The sequence below is a fragment of the Arvicanthis niloticus genome, chromosome X, assembly GCF_011762505.2.
Source record: "Arvicanthis niloticus isolate mArvNil1 chromosome X, mArvNil1.pat.X, whole genome shotgun sequence".
Classification (NCBI taxonomy): Eukaryota; Metazoa; Chordata; class Mammalia; order Rodentia; family Muridae; genus Arvicanthis; species Arvicanthis niloticus.
In genome coordinates, this window is record NC_047679.1 from 28,293,241 (window position 1) to 28,321,222 (window position 27,982).

At 36.5% G+C, this 27,982-nt stretch overlaps 2 protein-coding genes across 7 annotated transcripts in view; both read left to right on the forward strand.

The window, feature by feature from the left end:
* The first annotated feature begins 4,275 nt into the window (after window positions 1-4,275).
* The window catches only part of Cdkl5 (cyclin dependent kinase like 5), a 140,646-nt gene continuing 116,939 nt past the window's right edge, over window positions 4,276-27,982 (forward strand). For all 5 annotated transcript variants that reach the window (XR_013105811.1, XR_013105812.1, XM_076918313.1 and 2 more), the window contains exons 1-2: window positions 4,276-4,414; window positions 7,625-7,659. Coding sequence is in view for 3 of the 5 variants with exons in the window: in XM_076918313.1 (XP_076774428.1) it covers window positions 4,351-4,414; window positions 7,625-7,659 (99 nt within the window). In the remaining 2 variants the exon portion in view is untranslated. The remainder of the gene's footprint in view (window positions 4,415-7,624; window positions 7,660-27,982) is intronic.
* Window positions 4,312-27,795, forward strand: LOC117694828 (gap junction alpha-6 protein-like). Of its 2 annotated transcripts, XM_076918314.1 has the most exons (3): window positions 4,312-4,414; window positions 7,625-7,659; window positions 25,933-27,795. In XM_076918314.1, the coding sequence occupies exon 3, from the start codon at window positions 25,989-25,991 to the stop codon at window positions 26,877-26,879; it is 891 nt and encodes a 296-aa protein (XP_076774429.1). In that variant the 5' UTR covers window positions 4,312-4,414; window positions 7,625-7,659; window positions 25,933-25,988; the 3' UTR covers window positions 26,880-27,795. The 2 variants fall into 2 exon arrangements, with proteins under 2 accessions (XP_076774429.1, XP_034341731.1); XM_034485840.2 differs by lacking the exons at window positions 4,312-4,414; window positions 7,625-7,659 and adding an exon at window positions 20,739-23,047.

Below are 27,982 nucleotides of genomic sequence, written 5' to 3' on the forward strand. Positions count from 1 at the left end.
GAGGTCTGGTCTTTAATTCACTGGGTTCCAGGGATCTAGAACTGCATTAAAGGGTTACAGCATTAGGAAGGTTGAGAAGCACTCACTGCACTAGAGAATTGTGTGTCAATGGAAGAAACACGTTTTAGTTTTCTGAAGAAAGTATAATGAAAGTTGGTCAGTGTGATTGGAGGCAGGCTAGCCACATTGGGAACTAGTAGTAGATCCTCTCAGAGGATGGAAGCAAGGCCTGTGGCTTACAGATGGACTTCAGCTTCTACCTTTGATGATGTGGGAAGTCATTCTAGAGTTTGCAGTGAGATGAAAGATGTAGCATGATCTCACTTATTGTAACATTATTCCAAGTCCTGTCAGGATTATAAGAAGTTGGAGGGATATTGTATTGTTATTGATATTACTTATTCTTTGTGTTCACATCTGTTCCACTGTCTTAATTTGCTTCTGGTGGTATAGCTCTGTTAGAACTCTCAGTATATTCTGTAGAGTATTAAGTAAACATCCCTCCCTGGCCTGCCTTCCATTCTTTTTTTTTTTTTCTCCTTATAAAGAAGTATTGCTTCTACTTGTAACTCTACTCTTCCATGCAGATTTTGAAAGCAGCTTGTTTTAATTCCTCAGGAACCATATGGTGGGCTTGATTAAATTGCATTGACTGTATCAATTAAGATGAAATGAATTTTCATAGCATTGAATAGTCTTAGCCTCAAAACTTGAATGTTTTTCGTTGACTTAGGTTTTCTTTAATGCCTTTAAATATAGTTGTATATATTTGCATTAGAGGTTTGAGATATCTTTTGTCAGGTTAAATCCTAAATTTTTCTTTTGGTTCTTGTAAATGTGCTCTACTATAGAACAAGCTTGCTTTTTTTTTTTTTACTGATGTTTACAAATATAATTGATATTTATATATGAAGCCCATGTTCAACTACCTTGTTAGACACTTAAACTTCTAACAGTTCACTGGTTACCTCCTGTCACTTTTCTTTCCTTTCCTTTCCTTTTCTTCCTCCATGTCCCCATTCTTTCCTAATCATACTTCTACAAAAATAACTGCTTTTAAAGGAATAAATAAATATAAAGAAAAATTGCCTTTGCTGCTTATGGAATCTGATACTTTTTAAAAATAAGTGTCCCATGTAGGGACAGGACTTGCTCTTTTACACAAGATGATGGGACTGTAAACTGGGGCAGTGTAAACTAACTTCCTTCCCCTCCTTTCTTTCCTCTCCTTTCCCCTCTCCTTCCCATCACCCCATTTCTTTTATCCACATTTTATTTTTCTTTATTATTTTTGTTATGTATACATGTGTGGTCAGAAGATGTCTCTTGGTAGTTGGTTCTTTCTTTTCATTATGTGATCCCAGGGTTTGACTTCAGGTTGCATTGTTAAAGGTCCTTTATTTTATATGAACCACCCTCAGCACCTCTATATCTATCTTCCTTTGTTTGTTTGTTTCTTTCTTTCTTTGTTTCTGTCTGTCTATCTATCTATCTATCTATCTATCTATCTATCTATCTAGTTTATACAGCATGTTACTTTGTTGTCCAAGCTGGCATCCTGCCTCTGCCCTCTTTCTGAATGCTGAGATTACAGGTGTGCATCACCATTTCTGACTTCCTTTGAGTTTACTGATAATATCTGTAGTTTCTGCTTTGTATCTCTCTTTTGAATCCTCTGCATTTTATCAATTTATGTGTGCATGTACCCTATACTTTTCTAGGAAGCCTAGAACCTAGCAATATGTTTTAATAATGTTAAAAATAAATATTAATAACTACAGTTTATTGTTATATGTTTAGAATGTATTTTAAAATTTTTTTAGTTTTTGTTTGTGCACATGAGTGCAGTACCCGCAGGAGGCCAGAAGAGGGCAGTGGATCCCTTGGAGCTGAAATTGAAAGCTTTTGTGAGCAAATTTATGTAGGTGCTAAGAACCAAACATGGGTCCTTTGCAAGAACAAAGTTCTCTGAACTACTGAGCCATCTTTTTAGCCCAATACATTTAATTAAACCCAAACAAAGCTGTATCTGATAAATCTGATAATTCACATTATTACATGGTTGCAGGTATTCTTTCTCTTTTTCTTTTCTCTTTTTCTTTTCTTTTCTTTTTTTTTTTTTTTTTTTTTTTTTTGGAGACAGCATCTCACTGTATAGATAGACCTGGCTGGCCTTGAACACACAGAGATCCTCCTCCTGCCTCTGTCTCCTGGAGAGTTTTGGGATTAAAGGGGTGGTTCACTATCCCTGACTATTGCAGGTTCTATATGTTTGCAAATCTTTATCAGGATAAGAACATTTAAATATCATTCAAGTATGCATCTTCTAATTGTTTGGAAGTCTTATCATAGTTTACATTTCCACCATCATGTTTGAAAGAACACTTCCTGTCTATATCATGTGGGGTACCTTTAAAAAAATTTTGAGATTCGCAACAATTTTCTTTGTTTAAATTTATTTCTTTTAAAACATTGTTTTTTAAAATCTGTTATTGTTCATAGAAGTAGGGCAATTTTTTAAAATAAAAACTAGAACAAACAAAAACCCTAGAGCAGCATTTTCTATAACCTCAGTATTATCAAAATCAGTACTGTCTAATCTGTAAGCATTTAAATTTTGTTTTTCTTTGACCTTGAACTCATAATCTGACTAAGGCTAGTTATAAATTTTTGATACTCCTTCTTCAACATCCCAATGGCTAAAATTACAGTCATATACCACCATACCTGGCTAGATTTAGGCTTTACATTTCTAGTAGAATTGCCACATAGGTAGTAAGTAGTATGTTCTATCAGGAAACATGTAATGTTTGTTTCTTTCATTATTGACCATGTTAACTTTGATCACTTAATTATGGTTGTGTTGGGCAGAATTCTTTACTTAATTATACTTTGTCCTTTTGTAATTAATAGGTGCCTGTGGGTAGATAGCTTGACACAAGATAGCGTTTTCCCTGTAACTTTCAATTATAAATTTTAGGACATATTGATGACACTTGCTAAAGTAATTATTTCTAGAGTGATTGCTACGTGGAGATTTTATAATTCCATCACTACCTTTATTATTTGTTATAGAACTTCATAAAAAAGCTTTGCTTATGTTTATTTCATTCTATAAATTATAACTTAGTAATATCTTTATTTACTTATTTTTACTGTCAGTATGAGTCAGTTGAGCTTGGCTCCTAAGTCCATTTGACATGCCCTGGCTGTTCCTCAAGCATTTCCTTACTTTCTGGCTCTGCACTTTTTCTGCCCAGTTTTCTTCCCAGTTAGTTACTTCTTCAAACAACTGGGAATCTTTTCACTAGATTATGCAGTGTGCTCAGAGCTGTTGGTGTGCCATTATTACCTGTATGTTCTCTTAGGGAACAGATCTAGGGAATATGTATATGTAAGAACATAAACATTTACATCTTTTTCTTGCCCTTTCATATTGCATTTCCCCTTTATGTAACTAAGAAATGAAGCCCTCATTCTTGCCTGGAGAAAGGTAGGACTTATAAGGCCCCACCCCTAGCAGAGGAGCCATTGGCAGTTGATAGACACCATCAGTTTTGTTGAGGGATGTGGCCCAGGGTACGTTGTCCATGCTCCAGTGGATGGCACTCTCTACCCATGCATATACTGGCTATACTAATTAGACTCTGGGTTATTAAAAAGAAAAGACAGGAAATTGGGAAGGGAACGTGATAGAGGTTTCATTATTCAGTGTATACTTACCTATTTGGGTCAAAATTTAGATAAAGAAGTTTCTTGTCATCTAGGCGTAATGACACAGAGCGTTAGCCTCAGCACCTTAGCACACTGGAGTCAGAGGCTTGTGGACCTCATTGAGTTCCAGCCAGGGCTATGTAATGAGACGCTATCTTTAAATAAAAAGGTTCTATCACTGTTAAATAAAAATGTCTAAGATCTACGTATGGTTGAGTACAATGTTTGTTCTTATTTTTAGAATGAGGATACTAGGTAAAGTACAATTTTCAGAAATTAACTGCTCCTTCTTTCCTTAATTGTGGTCATGGTATTAATTTTAAATACTAAGAGGTTCGTTTCATTTGAGGTTCTTCCTACTTTCGTTAACAGCATATGAAACATTAGTGCGGATCAAAAACCATTTTAAGAAGCATGATAGGTTGAGTATTATAACACTAATGGTGCTTCATTGTGTTTGCTCTTCCAGGGGCTCATTTACTACTTCACAGTTGAACAAATGTATGAAAGTTCCTTGCCAACCATTGAGAATTTCTTCGTTGGGACATTTTTTTTCTGCTTACTGAATAAGTTGTTTAGAAGTTCCTTTTTTGGTGCCATGTTCTGTGGCTCGCATCAAAAGAGGAGTTTGTCTTCATGAAGATTCCTAACATTGGTAATGTGATGAATAAATTTGAGATCCTTGGGGTTGTTGGTGAAGGTAAGTTCAAATTTCACATTTGAAGTTTGGAGTACTGCATCATTTTATACATCACCAAAAATTTTATTCAGATCCTCTTAACTTAGCATATCAATTCAGATATGCACCTAAATGTATAGTAGTAAAAAAAAAAAAAAAAACCCTGTTCTTCAACTATGTGGGTCTTATTCTCTAAGTGAAAAATATTTAAAAAAAAAAAACCCTTTAACGTTTAATAGATATTTTTGAGACCAAGTATCTGTGTAGCCTTTGCTGTCCTGGAACTTGTTCTATAGAGCAGGCTGGCCTTGAACTCAGAGATACACCTGCCTCTGCCTCTGGAGTACTGGGGTTAAAGGCATGAGCCACCATACCTGGCAGTTAGGGTTGTTTTAAAACTGACCTGATTTCATTCTTTTCACTAGCATGGTTTCCTTAGTCGATGTATTTTTGTTATTGTTACATTTTATATCATCTGAGCTTATTTTTAAATACCTGAAAATTCATTTGTATATGCTAACTTTAATTACTATGTGGTAAACAAATAGATAAATAACTTCTTTTCTTTGAGAATGACAGACTATAGTTTACAAGTTTTCAAATACATAGTTTCTTTATATTTTTAATGTCATAAATTAATATTTATGGGATAGTTTTAATGCCATTTATTTTTTCTTTTTCTGTAGTGCATAACATGATGCTTTTATGACCAAAGCTACTATCAATTAGATAAAATACAATTTATTTTTCAAAATTTGACTCCTAGAAAAACAAATCACCATTTTTCTTGCTTAGTCATTTGACTCATATAAATTTTACATAAAGTTTACATAAATTTGTAAAAATGATTTTAGTTGAGCAACAGGGAAAACATGGTTTCTTAACATTTATAAAAATAGAAGTTGTAAATATTTTGGATTTTAAGTTTTTAAAATAGATTTTTAATTTCAAGAATTTAAAATTTGAGGGGTTGGGGATTTAGCTCAGTGGTAGAGCGCTTGCCTAGCAAGCGCAAGGCCCTGGGTTCAGTCCTCAGCTCTGAAAAAAAAAAAAGAATTTAAATTTTTTTACAGCACTCTTCAAGATTTTAATATTAGGTTGACAAATTCTTCTAAATAGAAACAATGAAAATCTGATTATTAATTGTTGCTTGTTTTAAGGTCTGAAGTTCAAACAACAACAAAAAGTGGTCCTCTTGCCTTTACTAATTAACTCCTTTTCATGTCATCATTGATATCACACAGCAACAAGTTATTCTCAGTCTCTTACCTGTTTTATAAAATTTACCTTTTTGGGCCAGCAAGATGGCTTAGCCAGTAAGGTACTTGCTGCCAATCCTGAGAACCTGAGTTCTATCCCAGGACCCACAATGTAGGAGGAAAAAAATGGATTCCACAGACTTGTTTTCTAATCTTCATACACACTGTGGCATGCCTACACTTCCCTATATATTTTAAAAAAATATTTTTACTTAGTTTTTTTGAGACAGAGTTTCTCTGTGTAATAGCTCTGACTATACTGGAACTCACTGTCCTGCCTCTGCCTCCTGAGTGCTGGGATTAAAGGCATGCACTACCACCTGGCTGTAAAAAAAAATAATTTTTAAACACTGCTTTTTCAGAATTTATTTTTCAAAGCTATTGCAGTTAAAAACTCATGCAATAAAGGGAAGAGGTTAGGTAGAGTGTAACAAAGTGGGAATGTTCCAAAGTTTGGGTCTGACTGTCTATACTATAACCTTGTTTTTTTTTTAAGTATGTGTTAATGGTAATCTTGGGTATTGGCTCAGGTTACAATTAACTCAGTTGGTTTTGAGTTTAGGAAATGTATCTGTGAAGCATGTATTTCTGTAGCCTACATGATGCATTTTCACCTAGAAAAGTTGGTGTGGATTGTTTCCTGGTGATTGTGAGTTAGTTCTAATCACTAGTTTCATCTTAGCTATGATTATTAGACTCATGCCTCTCCACCAAAATGAAGGAGCAACTTTAAGGTTTCCTCACCCCTTAGAGACATAGCTCCCAGTATCACTCACTCAAGTCCACCTTCTTCTCATAATAGCATGCAGGATTTGCCTGTCTGCTAATAACAATGTTTGTAGTGTTTCTTCAGAGATCCACCATTGCATATACATTATGGCTTGATTCTTTTAATTAGATGTTTCACACTGTAACTTTAACCTCGGTATCCTGGGTACTTTCCTGCCAAGGTATTGTTTCTTTGTTCTTCCTCTAGCCAGGTGAGCTTACCACCTACATAACAGGATGAGTAACTCAAGAGACAGAAAGAGATCATGTCCGAATAAAACAGATAGCGGGAGTGCTTGGGGCCTATGCCTATAAGCTGAACTTTTGTTGTGAGAAGGGTAGCAACTTGTACTGTTTAATGGGATTACTGAGGCTAGTAGTTTTGGTGTGTGTGTGTGTGTGTGTGTGTGTGTGTGTGTGTGTGGGAGAGAGAGAGAGAGAGAGAGAGAGAGAGAGAGAGAGAGAGAGAGAGAGAGAGAGAGAGAGAGAGAAACTAGACATAGAACCAAGGACTCATGACATATATGGAAGAAAATCACTCTACCACTGAATTTCACCCCTAGCTCCAACCAAGAATTGCCTGTTAGTATATTAGTGTAGTCTAGAAAAGGCTATACTTGGCTCTTGGGACAGAGAGCTTTTTTGGGTAGGCTCTGTGTTTGACCTTACTCTTGGGAAATTATTAGCTTTTAAGTTTTAAGTTCCTTAGAACCTACTGAGTTAATTTATATTTGCTTCAAAACATACATTATTTTGAGATCTCATGCTGTGTACCCATTTGGCTTGCCACTCACTATGTAGTCCAGACTGGGCTTCACACTGATGGCAGTCCTCTTATCTCAGCTTGGTATGTGCTAGAATTGCAGCGTGCACCACTGTGCCCAGTTCACATAGCCTCATAGCCTTATGGTGTGTGCGTTTGTTTTATCCCGTCTTGCTTAAAATAACAAATGTGTGGTTTTTTTTCCTTTTAAGAGAAAAACATTTCAGAATACTTATCTAAAGCAATGATTTGTCTGTACTCTGGGGTTATACAAAAACATATGAGACCCCTGCTCTATTTGTTTGTAGCTCATGATGCTATTCTAGCACTCTAGAATATTGTCATAGATGTTGTTACTCTAACATATGCTCATAAGCAATATAAATATAGAACTATAGTTCATATGCATGTCTCTGATTGTTTACTTCTTTTTAATTATAGGAGCCTATGGAGTTGTACTTAAATGCAGACACAAGGCAAGTACATGATTTTTACAAGGAAAAATATGTATGTATTTCAGCTGTTTTGAAACTAAAGCAGTGTTCTTTATATGTGGGCATATAATTAAAGTTGTCTGGTTCTGGTAGTGATGCTTAATGAAATAGAATTGATATGTGAACACGGAGAAAAGGCAACTTTGGGGATAAACGTGATCATGGTAAGTGACCATTACTTTTTTTATTTTTAGTTGCATACTATTTTTAAGCCAGTCTATTTATGTATAGGTGAAAGTTGTATAGTGGGAAGAAAGAGGTTGGATGGAAGGAAGGAAGCAAGACAATACCATATTAAATTTGTATTCAGTTACACATGAGCGAGGAGTTTTGTTGTGTGAGTTTCACATAGTCTTAGTTGATTACTTGACAGATTCCCATCTAGGTTTTGAAAGATAGTGAATGGGTAGATGTTTGGCTGTGTATAAGGAATTGGAATAATAATGGATGATTATGAGTATTGCCTATAGTTGATCACTCTCAAAATAAATCAAATCTTAGAGGTTTTTTACTACAGCAACCATAAATTATTCATAGTCACTTGAGGTTTCATAGCTGTTACTTGGTGAATGAATGTATTCCACTCAGAGACTCCATTTCTATCAGAATGTATCCAGTATTCTTTTTACCATCATGTTATTTTGTATTAAGATCAAGGCTTTAATATTTTGTGACTTTTTTTCCTTTTTAGTGATATAGTTTAGATCTGAAATTAGTTAAATTATTGGACTCAAGATATTATCATCCATCAACAGAAATTAGTATATATATGTAAATAATGTAAACTTTTCCTTATAAATACTTGCTACCTGTTGATTTTAGAATCCATTACCATATAGTTTTGTGTTTTACATCATGGATCTATTTCAATACAATGACTTCTTAATTCTTGAATTTGGGTATTTGAATTACTTTTATGTTGAAAATATCTGTAGATCTTTGTCAGTAACTAAATCTCAAAAGTTGCTTAAATGCTACTGGCTCTTGATTAAGGATGATTAAGAATTCAAAATACATGTAATCAAAATAAATTTAGTACACTGAATACGTCATTAAGAAGTATTACTGTAGTTTGAAATTAAACAAATGAAAAGTTCCCTAATGAAATGCTCTTCTTTTAATGAGTTTCCTTGGGTTATAATAAATTCCCAAAGCTTAAAAAAAAGAACTCCTGGGTGGGTATTACTTGTAAAATATAGGGTGTTAATTTCCAAGTTATAGTTTACTCTTTTGTGAATGTAATCCTTCCCTTTCTGTGATGGCTCTGTTTTGTACAACATTGAAAACAAAAGCATCAATGTTTAACTGTGGGTTTTACCTTTTTATTATTATTTTTTGAGACGGCCTCAAAAATTCCCAGGCTGGCCTCAAAACTCAGTGTGTAGCCAGGAATGGATGGCATTGAACTTCTAATTTCTTGTCTCTAGCACTAGCGTGCTGAGGTTACCCTTATGTGCCACCACAGCCTGGTTATGCAGTGTTGGGGATTGAACCTGGAATCTTATAAATATGACTCTATGAAGTAAGCTACATCTGTACTTAGTCCTAGTGGTGGGTTTTAAACCATAAGGATTTAGGAGATCCAGACATGTCTAGAATACATACACACACACACACACACACACACACACACACACACACACACGTATTATTTGCTTATGATATATATATATATATATATATATATATATTAAATAAGAATTGAGCTTATAAAGTATACATCATCACAACTAGCAAAATGGGATTTCATCTGTAGAAACCTCAAAAGCTAGTTTTTAAAGTAACTATTTTCATATAGGCTACAAGGGCAAGAAAACTACGGTATATTCATCCTTTATAAATTCAACGTATTGTATGTAATAGTCAGTAGAGTTCAGATTTCACATTCAAAATGGGTTTCCCAAAACCAAAGGATGCCCATTCCCATCTACTTTCCTTCAGTCCCAAATTGCTGGTACTTTGTATTAGCCAATCCAAGTATATATTAAGACAATATTCTAGCAAGTAAATGGAGAGATAAAAACAAAATATTCCAGCTGGAGGTGTAGCTCATTTAGTAGAGATTTACCTGGCATATAGAAAAACCTAGGGTTAATCCACAGTACAGCATAAAGCAGCATGGTGGCACACACCTGTGATTCCAGCACTTGGGAGATGAAGGCAGGAGGATCAAGAGTTCAAGTCTGTCAGCCTGAGCTTGTATCTAAAATTTATCTTTTCCTGCTCTTCACTAAGTGAGAGGCTCTGATCAGCATTCAAGGTATTGTTGCTTTTCCGTTTTAATGCATCTAAAAAGATTATCACAGGATGGAAAATTTAAAGCATAAATTAGGCCCTAACTCAGAATAATATGAAACTCATTTTAGCATCAACAGCTGTTTAGTCATTTGACTTGCTAGAGTATATCGTTTTCCCAACTAAAATCAGACCTTCAAATCTATGCTCCAATATATAAAAATAGGGAATCCAGTGTGCCTCATGGGACTTATGCTTTAGAATCGAATGAACAGTTTGCTATGACGTTTATGTTATAGGTAAAATATATGTGATCCTCTTTATGTGTTCATTATATAAAAAAATTGTACCAATATATTTCCATATCAACATTTTAGTGAGATCCTTAAAATTTTAGGCATTATATCTTGAATTATTTATATCATATAAATAATTTTATATATCATATAAAATATATCTATTTTGTAACCATAGATCAACCATTGTTAGGTGTGAATTTGTATAATTATAATAATAAATATTATAGTATAATTAAATATATAATTAAGTGGTTCATAATATATCTCTAAGCAAGTATGAAATAAAACTACTTTAGGTCTGTGTACTGATAAGAGGTTTAGAGGTCAAGTATGTTTTGTCTTTTCTGAACATAGTATGATGAGCTATTTCAGGGCAAAGACGATACTTAGGGTTTTTTTTAAACTATTTTTTTTTATGAAGGTAGCTAGATAGCTGGCAGGAGAATGGAGGTGTCCCACCTGGGATAGCAGGCTACTCTGGGCAGCATGACATACCCCAGAGGACTCAACAAGCAGGAAAGATGGATGGGGGAAAGGAAGCTAACCTGTATGGTTCAGGCTCTGCAAGTCTGATGAAGGGGATAGCAGGTGGCTCAGGGTACCTTGACATGCCCCAGAGGCATCAGAGAGCAGGGAAGATGGGTTGGAGATGGGAACTTATCGGTGTGGTTCAGGATCCTCAGGTCTAATGAAGGTTGGTGGAGAGATACAGGAGAATGGAGGTCCTAGACCTCCTCTACACATATGTAGCAGGCATGCAGCTTAGTCTTCATGTGGGTCCTGAACAACTGAACCCCAGTAGCTGTTGCATGTGGGATATGTTCTTCCAGCTGGGCTGCCTTGTCTGGCCTCAGTGGGAGAAAATGCACCTAGCCCTGCGGCAACTTGATGTGCCAGGGTTGGGGGATACCCAGGGGGACCCACCCTCTCAGAGGAGAAGGAGAGGGGAAATTTGGGGTAAGGACTGTGGGAAGGGATGTCTGGGAGGGGCCAGTGAGTGGGATGTAAAGTGAATAAATTAAAAAATACTTTAAAAAGCAATTTTTGAGACGATAATATAATTATATCATTTCTCACCTTCTCTTTCCTCCCTTCCAACCCTCCCATATGCCTCTTTGTTTCATTTCACATTTATTGTCTCTTTTTCTCATTAGTTGTGTGTATGTGTGTGTACTCCTAAATGCATAAATACAACCTTCTCAGTCTGTATAATGCTTTTTGTATGTGTTGTATGTTTTCAGTGCTGACCATTTAGTATTGAATAACCAATTTGTGTTCTCTTTAGACTTCAGCACCTAAGGCTTTTAGGTAACTTACAGGAGACTTTGCTTGCTTGCTTGTGGTGTGGTACATCATAGTGTGACATGTAGAGGTCAGAGGACAGTCTGCAGAAGTGGGTTCTCTCTGTTCTCTCCTTCTACTACATAGGTTCTGGGGTTTGGAGGCAAGTGTTTTATATCCTGTGTTCATTTTCTAAAACTATGTCTTTTAGTTTAGTGGTTGAAATGTTACCCAAGTGAAAATATACAGCTTGTGCTTTTTTTGATAACTTTTTTTTGTTATGTGTACACATTGACATGTATATGAAAAAGTCTTAACAATGACTACTAAGCTTCTGCTTATAATGACTTAAAAGTACTCTTATTTGGAAAATGCACGATTTTTTGACCTTTACCCTACACAGATACATTAGTGGTTTTCTTTTTATATATATATATATATATATATATATATATATATATATATATATATATGATTCCTCTTATCCCTCTGCTCTTCTTGAAGACCTGAGTTTGGTTCCAAGCAACCACATTAGGTATCTTACAAGCCTGTAACTCTAGCTGCAGAGGGATTTGACCCTTCTAGCCTCTGTGAGCACCTTCATTCATGTACACACACACACACACACACTTGAAAATGTTAAAAAATAAACCCTGTACACACCACATATTAAACACTGCCATATACTAGACACTCTGTAGATATTTCAATCTCTGTACAACAGTTCTGGTTTTGTCCCCATTTTACAGTTAAGAAGCCACTAATAAATGAGCCATGGAAGAAGGCCATGATCATGTTATCTATTAAGTAGAGAAATGAGGCTCTTCTGCTTCTAGAAGTAGGTAACTTGAGGATGAAACGGAGTTTTGAAATGATAGGATACTTACAAGAGGGAGTACAGAGCTGGATGAATGGGCTACTGAAATTGTTTTATCTAAAGAAGACTAGGAGGGAAGGAAGAACTTGAAAGATAGTATTTATCAGAAGTCTAAAGATTATAGGAGGACCTATGATGAGGATTTAGAGGTAAAAAAAATTCATGTACTACAATGAGCCACATATCAAATTTCCTATAAGTGAAATGGGCACATGTTTTTTTTTTAATTGATTAAATATTTACCAGTTGTGCTCACTAGTTTTATATCAACTTGACACAAGCTAGAATCATCTGAGAGGAGGGAACCTCAGTTGAGAAAATGCCTCTGTAAGATCAGTGTATTTTCTCAATGACCAGTGGGGGAGGGCCTAGTCTACTGTGGATGGTGCCATCCCTGGGCTGCTGATTTTGAGTTCCATAAGAAAGGCTGCGCAAGCCATGATGAGCAGGTAAGCAGCACCCCTCCATGGCCTCTGCATCAGCTCCTGCCTTTGAGTCCCTGCCCTTAGTGATTTTGATAATGAACAAGTTGCTTTTGCTCATGACGTTTCATCACAATAGCAACTCTAAAACACTAGTAACAAATAACTTTATTTGTCTGTTCCGAGGAGACATTCTTAGTTGTTCATTACTCAGTTGTCACAGTTTATCATTTGTCATAAGGCTTCCTTGTTGGTTTTTAAAGGATTTTTTTTAGATAAGGGGTGTGGTGGTTTGAATGAAAATGGTCCCCATATGCTCTGCTGGTACTGGGTGGCACAATTAGGAGGTGTGGCCTTATTAGCGTAAGTGCAGCCTTGTTGAAAGAAGTGTGTCTCTGGGATGCACTTTAAAGTCTCAGATTTTTAAGCCAGGCACAGTGTCTCTCTGTTCATGCTGCCAGAGGATGTAAAACTCTCAGCTACTCTCCACACCATGTCTACCTGTGTGCCATCATGCTTCCTGCCATGAGGACAATGGACTAAACCTCTGAACCTGTAAGCCAGCCCCAATTGAATGTTATCCTTTATAAGAGTTGCTGTGGCTATGGTGTTCCTTCAGAGCAATAGAAACTCTAAGGTGTCCTCATAATGTAATCCAGGTTTTCCTGAAACTTACTATGAAACCCAGGCTAGCCTTGGTCTTCCTGTCTTAGTCAGTTGAGTGCTAATAGTACAAGCTTGAGCCATCTTGCCTGGTTAGACTTCAGTTCCAGGACAGCCAGGACTACACAGAGAAACCCTGTCTCAAAAAAACAAAAAACAAAACAAAACAAAACAAAAAAAAAAACAGTAGAATAGAAGTTTGTTATATTATTTTCTTCATCATTGCTTTCTTTTTATTTAAGTAAATATCAAGGTTTCTGCTTTGTGTGTTAAAATCACAGAGAAGCTTAGGGTTTAATAAATATTGTAAAAAACTGGAAAAAGTTTGCAGTTTTCATTATAATCTGTTTTAAACGATTTAATTTACTGAAGGTTATGGAGATTAATGAGATGCCACTGGACTTCAGGTTTAGAGCAAAGATAATAGGAATCATTAATAAAGAAAATATCTTTTGTCCTTGTTTTATAGAGGCACTCGTATGGAACAATTAGTTCACTCAGTTTCTGCTCTTGACCTGTTTTTTTTGTAGTTGTTGCTATTGTTGAGCTAATTAGTTTTCTGAAATACTGTAAAGCTTTCATTAAAACCTTACTTCTCTGTAGTTCTTTTTTACTTTATTTTTGAGACAATGTAATATACTGGACCTCACTATGTAGTGCAGGCTGGCATTGAACTTTTGGCATTCTTTCTGCTTCAGTCTCTGCTTTATGAGAGTTACAGAAATGGGCTGTCAAGCCCATCCATCTGCTAACCTATTGATAGGGAAAACTGCCCATATTTCTACATCAACAAAAGAAATAAAGGTTATTTTTCAGGCAGATCTGACTTCTTTAGGGAAGTAGAAGAATTTGGACCTTTTCTTGCTTCCTGATTGCCTTAATCTTTATCATCCTCATCTAGATTTTGTTTTATGATTGTTTCTTAGTTAATAGAACAACAACAACAAAAAATACTCATTAGAATTTACTAGCTCTGTCTACACTAAAGACTTTGGGTTTTTGTTTGCTTGCTTATTTTATCTTTTCTTCTGTCTCTTCCATCTGCCTGTTCCTCCCTCCTTCCATACCTTCCTTCCTCCCTTCTTTCTTTTACTCCCTTCTTTCTTTCTATTAGATAGGGACTTGCTATTTAGTCTTGACTCTCCTGGAACTTGATATGCTAAGGCATGTACCGCCATGCCTGACCCTGGCTCAGTTTCTAAACCATCGTTTTTACCCTCTGTAAAGGATTTGTTCCCCAGGCTGCTTTTTCAGTTTTCCACATTCAAATGGCCAGGATCATCTCAGATTCCTTGTTAGGGACCAAGTCTAGCTTTTTGGTACCACCTCTCTTCTATATGCTTCTTTTCAGTTCCTCATTTCAGTCGGTTATTATTTATTAAGCATTTATACGGTGAACTTTAAATTCCTTTTATGCAAATGATGATATAATTAGTTCTAAGACAAAAACATTCTTTCTCCATCTTCTTAAGATGAGTGATTTCAAGCTGGGTGATAGTGGTACACGCCTTCAATTCCCATCATTGGGGAGGCAGAGCCAGACAGATCTCTGAAGCCAATCTGGTCTACAGAGTTCTAGGATGACCAGGCCTACACAGTGAAACCTTGTCATGGAGGAAAAAGGAGTGATTTCTTATCTCTGACAAAGGTCTGCGGTTAAGTAATTTATACCATCACCTTAATGCTACTTTTCTTCAGAACTTCAGTAGTAAAAATCAATATGGATTATTTTTCTGCACAGGCTTGAAAAATATGTTCACTGATAACACAAGAAAAAGCTAATTAATAAATGCCCATTTAGTGGATATGGTTAAATAATAAGTATAGTCTATCAGCTGTTGAAAACAGTAAGTGGAAAGTTGTGCAGGGTGATCTATTTCTAAAAAAGTTTAACTCCAAAGTACATATGATTAGTAGATATCATTCATATCTTATGGTACTTTTGAACTTTAGTATCTCTTAATTTAAGGATTTATTTTATATGGTAAAGTATTTTCATTTAGAAAAAAATCAAGAACTTAAAAATGTACTCTTGACACATGCACACATGGATACACGTGTTGGAGGTGTCATGTGTCACATGCATGTGTAAAGGTCAGTGGCCACCTTTGTGTATGTAGGCTGTAAGAATTGAACTCAAGTTGCTAGGCTTGGTTGGGAAGTACTTTCACCTGCTGAGCTATCTCACTGACACAACTTTTTCTTTAAAGCAATGTATTCTAGGCCTGACATTAAAAACAAATTTTAACACATATCTGCTTAAGTAAAAAAAAAAAAAAAAATCTATGGAGTGCTGACAAAATATCAGCCACTTAGCTAGGACGGTGCTCTTCTAATTCAATAAGAATGAATTCTTTTGAGAAAGTTAGTTAGCTAAACCAACACATGTAAGGTTACGTTTCCTTTTGTCAGGGAGCTTAAAATGTAGTTAAGGAGTCAATCTGAATGCTGTAGAAGATGGCAATTGAAAGGAAAATGTGAAACCTCTTTTTTTCTGCTAAGTTCCCTATTTAAGCCTATGAAAAACTCTTGTCAGTAATAAGGCCATAGGAAAGTACAGTATTTCTTAGTGCCCCTTAAGACAACTGCACAAAGCTGAGAATGGAGTTAGGAAGCAGCACCATTTGTTGCTAGCATAACAAATGAAAATGGGGCAGTAGGAAGCTCTTTTACAAACTCTGGAGGTCTAGAATCCTTGTGGTGATAATATGATGGGTCAGAGAACTCAGATGGCACAGTACAAACTTGACTATAGGCACTGGTCATTTCCTTTAAGTTTAAGGCCACTATATTAGGATGGGTAAGAGAAATTACCCTGAGATGTAGATCTAAAGTTTGCCAACTACCATGCATGGGCCAAATCAGATCTACACTCTATTTCTTGAATAAAGTTTTGTTGGAACACAAAACTTTATTAAATTAATTAATTTTATTAATAAAACTTTATTAAATTTATTAATTAAAACTTTATTAACACATACTCATTCAGTTTATGTGTGCTATTTCTGTGGCTGCTTTGTTTAATACACTTAAAGAGCTGTATAGTTTTATTATAAGACCCACTAAGCCTAAAGTACTTATCATCTGCCTTTTACAAAGAAATTTGCTTATTTCTATTGTTAAGCAAACCCCAACTAGGAGAATATGGCAGAAATAGTACACAATCTCAGTGAACCAACAATCTGTTTTCTATCTGCTTCTTGGAGCCTAAGGAGTTAAGATTAATAAGGTATGGGATTTTTCACTGAAAATTACTTTTCCTTTTATTTCAGTTTGGGTAAATTCTTTAAATGGTTACATGGGAAGTTGTGTTTGGTGAGAAGTAGAATATTCTGAGAATCAGGCATACAGAAACTTATACAAATCAGTGGCTTGAATAGCTGTTGTTCCTCCCAAAGATGAACAAAGCACAATGTACTCTTCTTGAGAACGAAGAACACAAGCTTCAGATTAAGTGAAGGACATCCTTGAAATGTGAAAAATAAAATTCTTTCAAGAAAAAACAATTGAATATCTTTCTTGCATAAGTCAAGTAGAGATAAATACATTATTAATAAGTCACAACAATAACCTCCATTTAAAGTCTCTCATTCATGTATTGTATTAGCTGCTTTACCTCCTAACTTTAAGTTAGAAAGAATTGTCCTTCTTTTATGTGAGGGAAACTGTTGCTTAAGTAGTTTAATTTTCTAAGGTCCATACAAATTGATTTTTTGTAGAGGTGATAGTTAAGTCATAGTATTACCCCCCCATTAATATGAAATTCACTTTATATAAATTAACCATTTCAAATGCACATTTCAGTGACATTTAGTACATTGAAACTTTAAAGTACTGTGAAAGTATTCTTGTATCCTCCCAAAGAAAGCTCCATATTTTTTAAGTGTAAATTGCCCCATTTCAACTCTCCTCTTGGCAGTTGGATTTGCTTTCTGTGCTTATGGGCTTAGATATTCTGAATATTTGATATATGTGAAATTGTATGACATGTGACTTTTGAATTTGGTTTTCTTTGCTTAACATAAAGTTTTTTGAGGTTCACCTACATTGTACCATGTATTAACACTTCATTCTTTATCAGGCCAGAATGACATTTTGATGTATTCTTTGCATCTATTATATTTGGTTTATGTATTTTTAGTGAATGGATGTCTGGTTGTTTCTACCTTTTGACTATTGTGAATAGAGCTGCTATGAACATTTATGTGCAAGTATTGGAGTTCTGTTTTCAGTTCTTTAGGGTGCATAACGAGCATGGAGAGACTATCATATGAAAATTCTATGTTTAACTGGTTTCCATAGCAGCAGCACCACTCTATATTCCCAACAGCAATGTACTCAGGCTCCAGTTTTTCCATATCTTTATTTTCCTTTTGAAACATCTTAGCCATCTCAGTGGATGTAAAGTTGTACCTCATTGTTGTTTTGATTTACATATCCCTATGACTGGTAATTTTGGAACATTTTTTTCAAATGACCTATTTATTGGCCATTATTGGCCATTTGTATAGTTTCATTTTCTTTTTAAAAAAAAGACTGGATTTATTTGTGTGTGAGTGTGTGCATATATATGCACATGCAGATGTTCACGCATATAGACACATGGAAGCCTGAAGAAGGCATTAGGCATCTTCTGTAATCATTTCCTATCTGTTTCTTTGAGGCAGGATCCCCTCTTGAACTTGACATTTGTTTCCTAGCTAGGCTGGAAGTCACCAAGCACCAGTGATCCTGCTGTTTCTCCCTCAGAGCTGGAGTGCTATATGCCTGTTTGTTACTTGGTTGTAGGGATGCCTATTAGTTATATGGTTGTAGGGATCTGAGCTCTAGTCCTTATGATTGTACAACACCACTTTTAACCACTGAACCAATTGTTCAGCCATTTGTATATTTTATTTAGGGAATTGTCTATTCAATTCTTTTGCCCATTTTTAAATTGAGTTTTGTTGTCTAATTTGAGAACAAGTTTCTCATCAGGTATGTGGTTTGCAAATATTTTCTCTCATTCTTTGGGTGGCCTTTCATATTCTTGTTACTGTGGTTGATGCACAAAAGCTTTTAATTTTGACAATATATTATTTACTTGTTCTTTATATTGTTTGCCTTTAAAGGACACTGAAATCCAACGATGTGAAAGTTTAGATGTGTTTGTCTATATTTAATAGAATACTAGTATAATTTTGGCTTTTATATTTATTGGGTCCCTGATCTATTTTGAGTTGATGTTCATTGATTTTCCTATAGTGTGATACAGAGGTTTAACCTTTTTATTTTTTAACTAATTAATTAATTTAATGTGCATGTGTCTATGCACTACATGCACGCAGTCCCTACAGAGGCCTAAAGCAGGTGTTGGATCCTCTGGAACAAGAGATACAGATTGTTGGTAAGCTACCGTGTGGGTCCCTGGACTCCAACTCTGGACCTCTGGAAGAGCTCTGCTAGTGCTCTTAACTACTGAGCCATCCCTCTGGTCCGTGTGTGTGTGTGTGTGTGTGTGTGGTGTGTAAAGCATGTACTTTTATATTCGTGTGTGCACATGCCAATGGAAGGCAGGTGTCTTCTATCAATATCTACCTTTTTTTATGAAGCAGAGTTGCACTACGTAGCCCTGGCTCTTCTGGAACTTATTCTGTAGATCAGACTGCCCTAGAACTTATAACAATCTGCTTGTCACTGCCTCCTTAGTTCTGAGATTAAAGGTATGTACCACTGTGCCTGGTTCTGCCTTACTTCAGACATTGTTTCTTATTGAACTTGGTGCATATCAGTTGGCCAGGCTGGGTAGTAAACTTCAGGGATGTCCCATTTTCCTTGTACATGTTCGTATGTACTAGTGTTGCAGATTTCTGCAGCTATGCTTGGCTTTTTATGTGGGTGTTGAGAATCTAAACTCCTAAACTTATGTTTCCATGGCAGGCAGTTTACTCACAGAGCAAAGCCCCCAGCCCCTGCTTTTGTTTCTTTTAAATTGAGTCTCAAATAGTCCAGGCTGCTCTCCAACTCAATTTGTGGCTAAGGATGACCTTGAACTTCTGATCATCCTGCTTCTGCATCCCAAGTGTTAGGATTACAGTCATGAGCCACCACATCTAGCTTTTATCTTATTTTCATAACTTTGTATATGCATATCCAGGTGAACTAGCACCTTTTATTGAACAGACAATTCTTTCTTGCATTTACTTGTATTGGCACCTTTGTTGAAAAATCACTTGGCCATAGTTGTAGAGGATTACATACCATTAATTTTTTTTGTCCATTGGGCTTTGTTCCTATCTTCATACCAATACCACTTGTCTTGATTATTACAAATGTGTAATGAAATTGCAAATCAAGAGTCTAAGTCCTCCAAGTCTTTTTATTTCAATGCTCTTTTATATATTGAAGTACCTTGTTCTATCATGGATTTTAGGGTCAGCTTTTCCATTCTTGGAGGTAGGGAAGCCATTGGAATTTTGATCAAGGTTGCATAGAAATTTAATCCCCAAGTATTTTATTCATTTCTTTGCTTATTCATTTTCATGCTTTTATAACTGAAATTGATCTCTTAATTTCTTTTTAAGATTGTTTTGTTTGTAGTATAGGGCAGTATTTCTGTTTATTTTTAGTTGCGATGAAAGTTTTACAGTTCAGTAATATGTGTTCATAGCAATATGAAAACACTACTACCATCTGTTTTCATTTTTTCATTAGCCTAAATAGAAGCCTGGAACTTAAGTAAGCACTGTCTCACAAAGTTCCCTACCCCATCCCAGTGCTTAGTAACTCTAAGCTTTTTTTCCTTTTCTGTGGTGTTTATCTATTGTAGATAGTTTGTGTTGCTGGATTAGTACAATATTTGTCCTTTTGTATCTGGCTTCTTCCATTTATATAATGTTTTCAGGGTTCATCCATGTTGTACATATGAGAACTTCTTTCTTGTAGTGTTCCATTGTATATGTATGATGTATGCCTCACATATTCCAATCCATTCATCTACCGATGGAAAATTATTTCCATCTTTGGCTATTATGAGTGCTGTTTTACACACAAGGATCCAAGCACTTGTGTTCTCAGTACTTGGGAACTGAGTATACCTAGTAGCAGCAATTTTGGGTCATATGGTAAAAGTACATGTTTAACACTTTGAGGCTTACTGAATTTTGCATTTGGATCTTATTTTTTACACTTTTTAAATCTTTATTAGTTCTAGTAGATTAGGGTGTTTTTTAAAGGGGGTAAGATTCTTTAGGATTTCCATCTTTGAAAATAGATACTTTGCCTTTTTCATTTCCACATTATTTCTTTGTCTAGCCTAATTGATGTAGCTATAGCGTCAATGTTGTTGAAGTGACCAAAATAGGTGGTCTTATCTTGTTCCTGCTGTTTAGAGGAAGGCTTTCAGTTACCATTACCTTTCCAGTACATGATGTTAACTACGGTGTTCAAAAATATCCTTAAGCAGGAATGTTGGTAAATACTTGTAGTCCAGTTTACTCAATGCCCTTCTACTCTGTAGGCCAATCTTTTGAGTTTCAGACCAATCTGAGCAGCATAGCAAGCTTCCTCTTTAAAAAAAAAAAGGAAGAAAAAACAAAGAAACAAAGCAAAGCAAGAAAGGGGGGAAAGGAGCCTTTTATCAGGCTGAGGAAGTTGTGTTCTGTTTCTCTTCTCTTTGTGAGCTCTGCTGGGAGGTGCGGGAGGTGGCAGCTCAGTACTTTCTTATCACAACCTGCTCTTTCAACAAGCTTTTGCTGTTCTAAGCTTTTTGAATAGTTGTAGGAGTGTCGGAAAGTTCATTTCTCCCCACTCCCTTTCTTTCTTACATTCTTTTCTCTTTTTGAGTTATAGGGTCTTACTGTGTATCCCTGGCTGGCCTCAAACCCAGAGATCCATCTGCCTATCTTTCCCCCTTGAGTGTTGGGATTAAAGGCATACTTTGAGTTCTTAATACCTTAATCATAATTTTGGTTTCATTTGATGTAGTGCCTTACTATGTAGCTTTAGTTGGCTTTAAACTAGTGGTTCTCCTGCATCACCCTCTGAGTGCTAGGATTATAGGCAAGAACCATAATGTTTGGTTTATTCCTAGATCTTTTAAATTCCTTATGTGACAGTTCTCAAGTCTGTGCCATATCTTCATCTGGTTCTGATACTTCCTTTGTTTATTTAGATAATTTTCTTGCTCTTTTGTATGCCTTGTATTGTGTGTGTGTGCGCACTGGATATGGTATATTGGGTGCTACTAACTGAAAAAGTAGGCCTTTAGTAAGAGTTGTATGTTCCTCAGCCAGGAACTGGGCCATTAAACATTTCCCATTCGTTCATTCAGGTTGTGTGTGTGCATGCAAGTGTATGGCTGCACACATGCAGGTCAGAGATTAATTCTTTGCTGCTACAATGTAAGGTCTGGGAATTTAACTCAGGTTCTTGGGGTTGGCAAGCAGGTACCCTTACATGCTAAGCTATATCACCTCACTGGCCCCTTTCTAATGTTAGAAGTTACTGCCTTCAGTTTCATCTAATGCAGTGATTTGCAACCTTTTTAATGCTGTAACCCTTTAATACAGTTCCTTATGTTGTGTTGATCACCCCCCATCATAAAATTATTTCGTTGCTATTTCATAACTAATTGTGCTACTCTTATGAACTGTAATGTAAATATCTGATATGCAACCCCAGAGGGGTCATGGCCCACAGGTTGAGAATGACTGCTTTAGTGTCTTTTGTATATTTGTTTTCTGCTTTTGGGGCTGTTCCTTTCCTGAAACTATTAGATCTTGCCTGTGTCACTTTTTGGTGGTGATCCACTGTTCTGTACTAGAACTCTGTTGAAATGGTGAGAAAGAGTGAAATGGGGAAGTGTTTTGTCACCTAGGGCTTCAGCTGGGCACAAGTCCTCAGCTATATCCTTCCTAAACGTTTTTAGGGCTACTGCATCTTCTCCTTTTCTTAAGTGAAATGAGAATAACAACTTGGACTGGAGCTAATTATTTCCCCTTCTTCCAGAATATATAAGCTTCTGATGCATTTTGTTTGAGAGTGTTAGCCTTTGTTATTGAAGAACATTCTAAACTTATTTGAACTGGGCCAGATGGTGCAGACTTTTAATCCTAGCTATTTGGGAGGCTGAGGCAGGGGATTCCAAGTATGGAAGGGCCTGGGTTACAAGAATGAGTTTATTTGAAAATTATACTTTTGCACTTCAAAAGTACTTACATTCTTCATCCCTGAAGAACTTTTTTATTGTTTGTTTTTGATTCTGTTGTTTTATTTTGAGACAGGGTCTCTGTGTAGTTCTGGGTGTCCTGGAACTCTCCCTGACCAGTCTGGCCTCAACCTGTATCTATGTCTCAAATGCTGGCATTAAAGGCAAGCACCACCACGCCCCGCATGGAAGAGATTCTTATTGGCTCTTACATCCTGGGGATGTTTCAGAATGGTTACTTTTCCTCTCCTACAAAGGGGAGGAGATTTCAGATTCCCAGAGGCGAAGCTGCGAGAGTGGAAGGGTCTCTTCTCTGTGGAGCGCTCATACTACAAGCTGGTCTCACTTAGCACTTGGCAGATTTATTTTCATTACTAATATTTTACTCTAGTGCCTTCTGCCTCAGGTAAGTGTCTTGGGTGTGATTCCATGATTCTATCCATCTAGAGATAGCGGACTCTCTTGCTCTGTGTCCTCGATTCTCTGGCAGGTTGGAGCAGACTTGCTGACTTGAAAGTCATTAGGGTCTCTCTTGCTGTGATGACAGGAATGATGAGGTCTAAGCTCCGCATGTGTTGGAGCTCAAACTGGAAGTCCTACGTTTATATTTTAAAATTAGAAAGATCTTGTCCAGTTTAAAAATAATGTTCTGCAAGAGGGTTTTAAACTTTCCTGTGAACCATTTGCTTAGCAAAGATGACTCATTCTCAGTTATTTCAATCCTTTTGAATCTTAGATCTCTATTTTCATATGTTTAGTAAGAACTTTTTCAGAACAAAAAAAAATTGAAAACCTTAAGAACTTTATCTAGTTCTTGAAAATTGCTAAGAACTGTATCCCGAATTAACTAAAAATATTGTGACTCTTGATTCCCGGCATTGGTTTTTTGACTTGTCAGCCACTTTTTATAGACTTTGCTAAAGTAGTTCTGGGGATTTTCTTTACTATGTCACTCTATTTGTTTTTGCAAAAAAAAAAAAAATCTCAGTTTCTAAGGCACTTTTAAATGTCTAGAGATGAAGCTCTTTGGAATGTGAAAAATGAGTGAGAATAAAAGTGGAAGTCTTATACTGCCAATGACTTGTTCTCAGTTAGCCTTGAGGAAGGAACTAATTATAAACTCTAGATCTTGGTGACTTTCACTTAATAGGACTACTTTTATAATCTGTGCAACAGAGGACAGTTCATGTAAAATGTGTTATTTATCTAGCTGAGAAAGTACTCTGTGTACTTTGAAGCCTTGTAATTTGATAACTTGCTAAAATTTTTAATTTGGAGGAAGCTTCTGTTCTTACCCTTGGATAAGAGTTACAAACTCTCTCAGGTGATTGACACATTGTAAATTTTGTTAACCTTGCCCTTTTTCTAGGGTTCATTTTAAATTGTTTTTCTCACAGAAAGTACTGTGAGGAATGGCCATTAAAACGAAGAAACAAATTAGTTTTTAGATGTTTGAAATTGATTATTAATTGGCAAACTCCTAACTGTGTTTGTGTTAAGAAATATTATTTTTCTGTTTTATTATACCCCCATTATTTCCAATGAGTATGTTTGGGAAAATGTTTTCTGAAGAAGGCAAATTCAAATATTAAGTATGATGAATATAATTTTAACTCAACAGATGAAAATTACTTTATAAATGATTTGTTGCATTGAAAATATTTAATTAAAATACTGGTTGTTTGTTCTATAAAAATTATCAGTGGTCCATTCATGGTGAGACACATTTGTTATGCTCTGAATTGGAGACAGAAAGCCCTTCATTTTGCTTTTGCTTTGAGGACTTTGTCACAAAGAAATAGAGGCTCTTGGAAGGAAATGGATGACGACTAGCAGGTGTTCAGAACTGTATGGCTCACATTTTACATCATAGGAGCTTCCACCCACACTCAGTAGACTAGGAGATGGTAGCAATGGTCCTCTGAAAATGTTTTCATCTTAAGCCCTTCGTGTACCCTAATTATCTTCTTCTAACTGCTGGGCCATCTCTCCAGGTCCCTATCACTCTTGATAGCCTCTTCACATCAAAACTCGCTTGCTATCCATTAGCACAGAGTTCCCATCCGCTTCCTGATCTATTTGTCCCTGCTCTAATCCTGTCCTGTCAGGCCTCCCACTCACTCTGTGAAGCCTCAGATAATCATTTGTAATGTCTTCCAGTGCCTCAGTCTTGTCCTAGTTTCATGGTGTAATCTTTGTCTCTGCACCCAGGGCTTCTCTAAATGGTGTTTAACATAGCTCTTCTGTGACCTTCACCTCTTATACTGCCCACTGTGTCAACCTTTACACTTCCTGCCTTTTAGTGTTTTGGATATAGAGACTTCTTTACCTTTAATTTGTTTGCTCTTTCTCTCATCAAGCAATAATTTTCTTGCATCTTGTGTGGCTATCTCTAATCAGTCTGGCTGGGGTTTTCTTACCTTATTCTCTGTCAGTGCCTCCTTGTTGTTATCTTCTCAGCATTTACTTACATGTGTAATTATTGCATATTTACATGTTCACTGTGCCTTCCTTTAATTATATAACACACACACACAATTTTGAAATTAAGACGTAGGATGTGTCCTATACTGGATTTCTTGATTTCTTTTAGAATTGAAAAATCATTTATCTTTTAAAAATCAATTATAGTGTAGATTTAATAAAATGCTGTAGTTTTTTAAGACAAGATCTTATTCTGTAGCTCATGATAACTAAATAGGCAACCCAGGCTGGCCTAGAACTCTCAGTGAGCCTTCTCTTTCAGCCTTCTAAGGGCTTGAGATTACTGGCATGTACCAGCAAGACACCATATTTGAAATGATCTAGTTTTTTCCCAGTTGATTTCAAGTTCCACAAGTATATTCTGTTTTACTCAGCAGTAAGAGCCCATGCCTATTGTAGTGTCTTTCCCTAGTAGACACTGAATAAATAATGGATGAATGAATATCACTGTCTCTTTGGGAAATGTTGGCCCAACTTCTGCTGCTGCATCAATCAGTGTATGAGTATGAATTGTTAATATGCCAAACAGTTGACTCATTATTTTTGGCAATTGTTTTATACTGAGAAAGAGACCTTTAAATTTATTTGTTTTTCTATTTATGTAATTTGTTTCATTATAGGTACACATATGTTCTGGTATAGGAGCACTTAGCATTTGTGACAATGAATTTATATAAGCTTTTTACCTGGTGTCAGCACTTTTTTTTATTAGGGAGAGTAGGGAAGGTACCAAACAGTAGTAGGCTTTTAAACTTTAGGCAGGTATGACTCTTGAACTTACTGTCTTATTTCACTTCATCCTCCAAGGCGTGCACTCGCTTGGTGTGCCCACCTTTTAAGTGCAAGAACAACGAACAGGCAACATGAGTGATTGGAATGCCTTACACCAGCTCCTAGAAAAGGTTCAACCCTACTCCACAGCTGGAGGAAAGGTATGGATCAAGGTCCTTTTCATTTTCCGCATCCTGCTCCTGGGCACTGCCATCGAGTCAGCCTGGAGTGACGAGCAGTTTGAGTTCCATTGCAACACTCAGCAGCCTGGCTGTGAGAATGTCTGCTATGACAGAGCCTTCCCAATCTCTCACGTGCGCCTCTGGGTCCTGCAGGTCATATTCATATCTGTGCCTACACTCTTATACCTGGCCCATGTGTACTATGTGATTCGACAGAATAAGAGTATGAAGAAGCAAGAGGAGGAACAGGAAGTTGCTCGTTTTAACAGGGCCAGCGTGGAAAGGCACAGGCAGAAAATGGCAGGAAAGGAGTTCAAGCGTGGCAGTGAAGAACGTAGTAAGGTGGAAATGAGAGGCAGATTGCTGCTTACCTACATGGCCAGCATCTTCTTCAAGTCTGTCTTCGAGATGGCCTTCCTCCTGATCCAGTGGTCCATTTATGGATTTACTCTGAGTGCCGTTTACATCTGTGAGCAAGCTCCTTGCCCACATCGGGTGGACTGCTTCCTCTCTCGCCCCACAGAAAAAACCATCTTCATCCTCTTCATGTTGGTGGTGTCAGTGGTGTCTTTTGTCTTGAATGTCGTTGAGCTGTTCTACGTCTTATTTAAGACTGTTAAGAATCATATGAGAAAGGAGGAGGAGAAGGAAGAGGAGGAGGAGGAGGAAGAGGATGAGGAAGAAGAGGCTTACTGTGATCCAGTTGAGCTACAAAGCTCTTCCCATGTCTCTTCATCCACTGTTCTCACCACCATATCTTCTAGTGATCAGGTGGTTCTGGTGGGGCTTTCTTCAGCCTAAAGGGAACAGAACCATGTCAGTTATAGTGCATGGTCAAAGTGGGGAGGACAGGCAGGAAGTATCCTTTCTGGCTTGTACTCAGCCTTTTTTCCCACTGTAATGATAAACAGACTTCTCAAAGGGTTTTAGGTAGCAAGAAAAGCAAAGCAAAGATACTGGAATTAACACTGTAGAACTACCTAACAGTAGCAGTGACCATGCTAACAGCAGCCTGATAACCTAACATTGTGATTTGTGCTTGAAGACACTGTGAGAGTAAATTATCTTTTCTTTTAAAATGCATCCTCCAATTTATTGAATAATAAGTAATAGTTCTGTTAATTATGATGAGTTTTCTTTTTCTCTTATGTACTATAGCAGCAATCCTATTGCTGAGACAACATATTTTCCTTCTTCAAGGCAGAGTCATACTTAGCTGATCAGTTGTACTGAAAACAGCAGTTGGGAACACTACACAACCTTAAAGATATGCTTAGAGGTAAACTATGAAATGTGCCTATGTGAACTTGGCAATAATAGGCATTGTTGGCTTTGCTCTATATAATGCATATTAATTCAGATCTTACATTCTGTGGTGAGTTTTGCAGTCTCATGGGATGACTGGCATTTTTCATGTTCAAATTAAGATTTTATTTGGAGAAGCAGGAGAGGGTGAAGGGGGTTTACATAATTCCTGTGTAATTGACCTGAAACCTGTACAAGAAAAGTTACCCACTTCTTCTAATGCCTTTTAAAACATTCCACAGGTGATTGTAAGTGCTGTCTTGCATGACAGCTTCACATACAATTTTATCAAGACATATTAATTTGCTTACCATTTGATGTTCAGCTGTGTGTTCAGCTTCATTTCATGCAATGCAGGCTTAATATATCTTGTTTTAGAGAATTCTTTATTCAATAAAGCCTTTTGAGAGTTGTCTATATGTATTTCTTCTCTGAGGGCCTCAGACTGGTCTTTGGAATTCTTCATTGGGGCATCTTAATTTAAGCAAACTGAGGAAGGTGTGGTGGCTCGTGGAGACCAAGACAATTACAGAGTGTCCTAGGCCCTACACTAGCTTAGACTGCAGTGTGAGACACATCCCCATCTCCTGCTATGAAAC

Coding starts and splice junctions, on each gene's coding strand:
- LOC117694828 (XM_076918314.1), top strand. CDS start 25,989: ATGAGTGATTGGAATGCCTTACACCAGCTCCTAGAAAAGGTTCAACCC.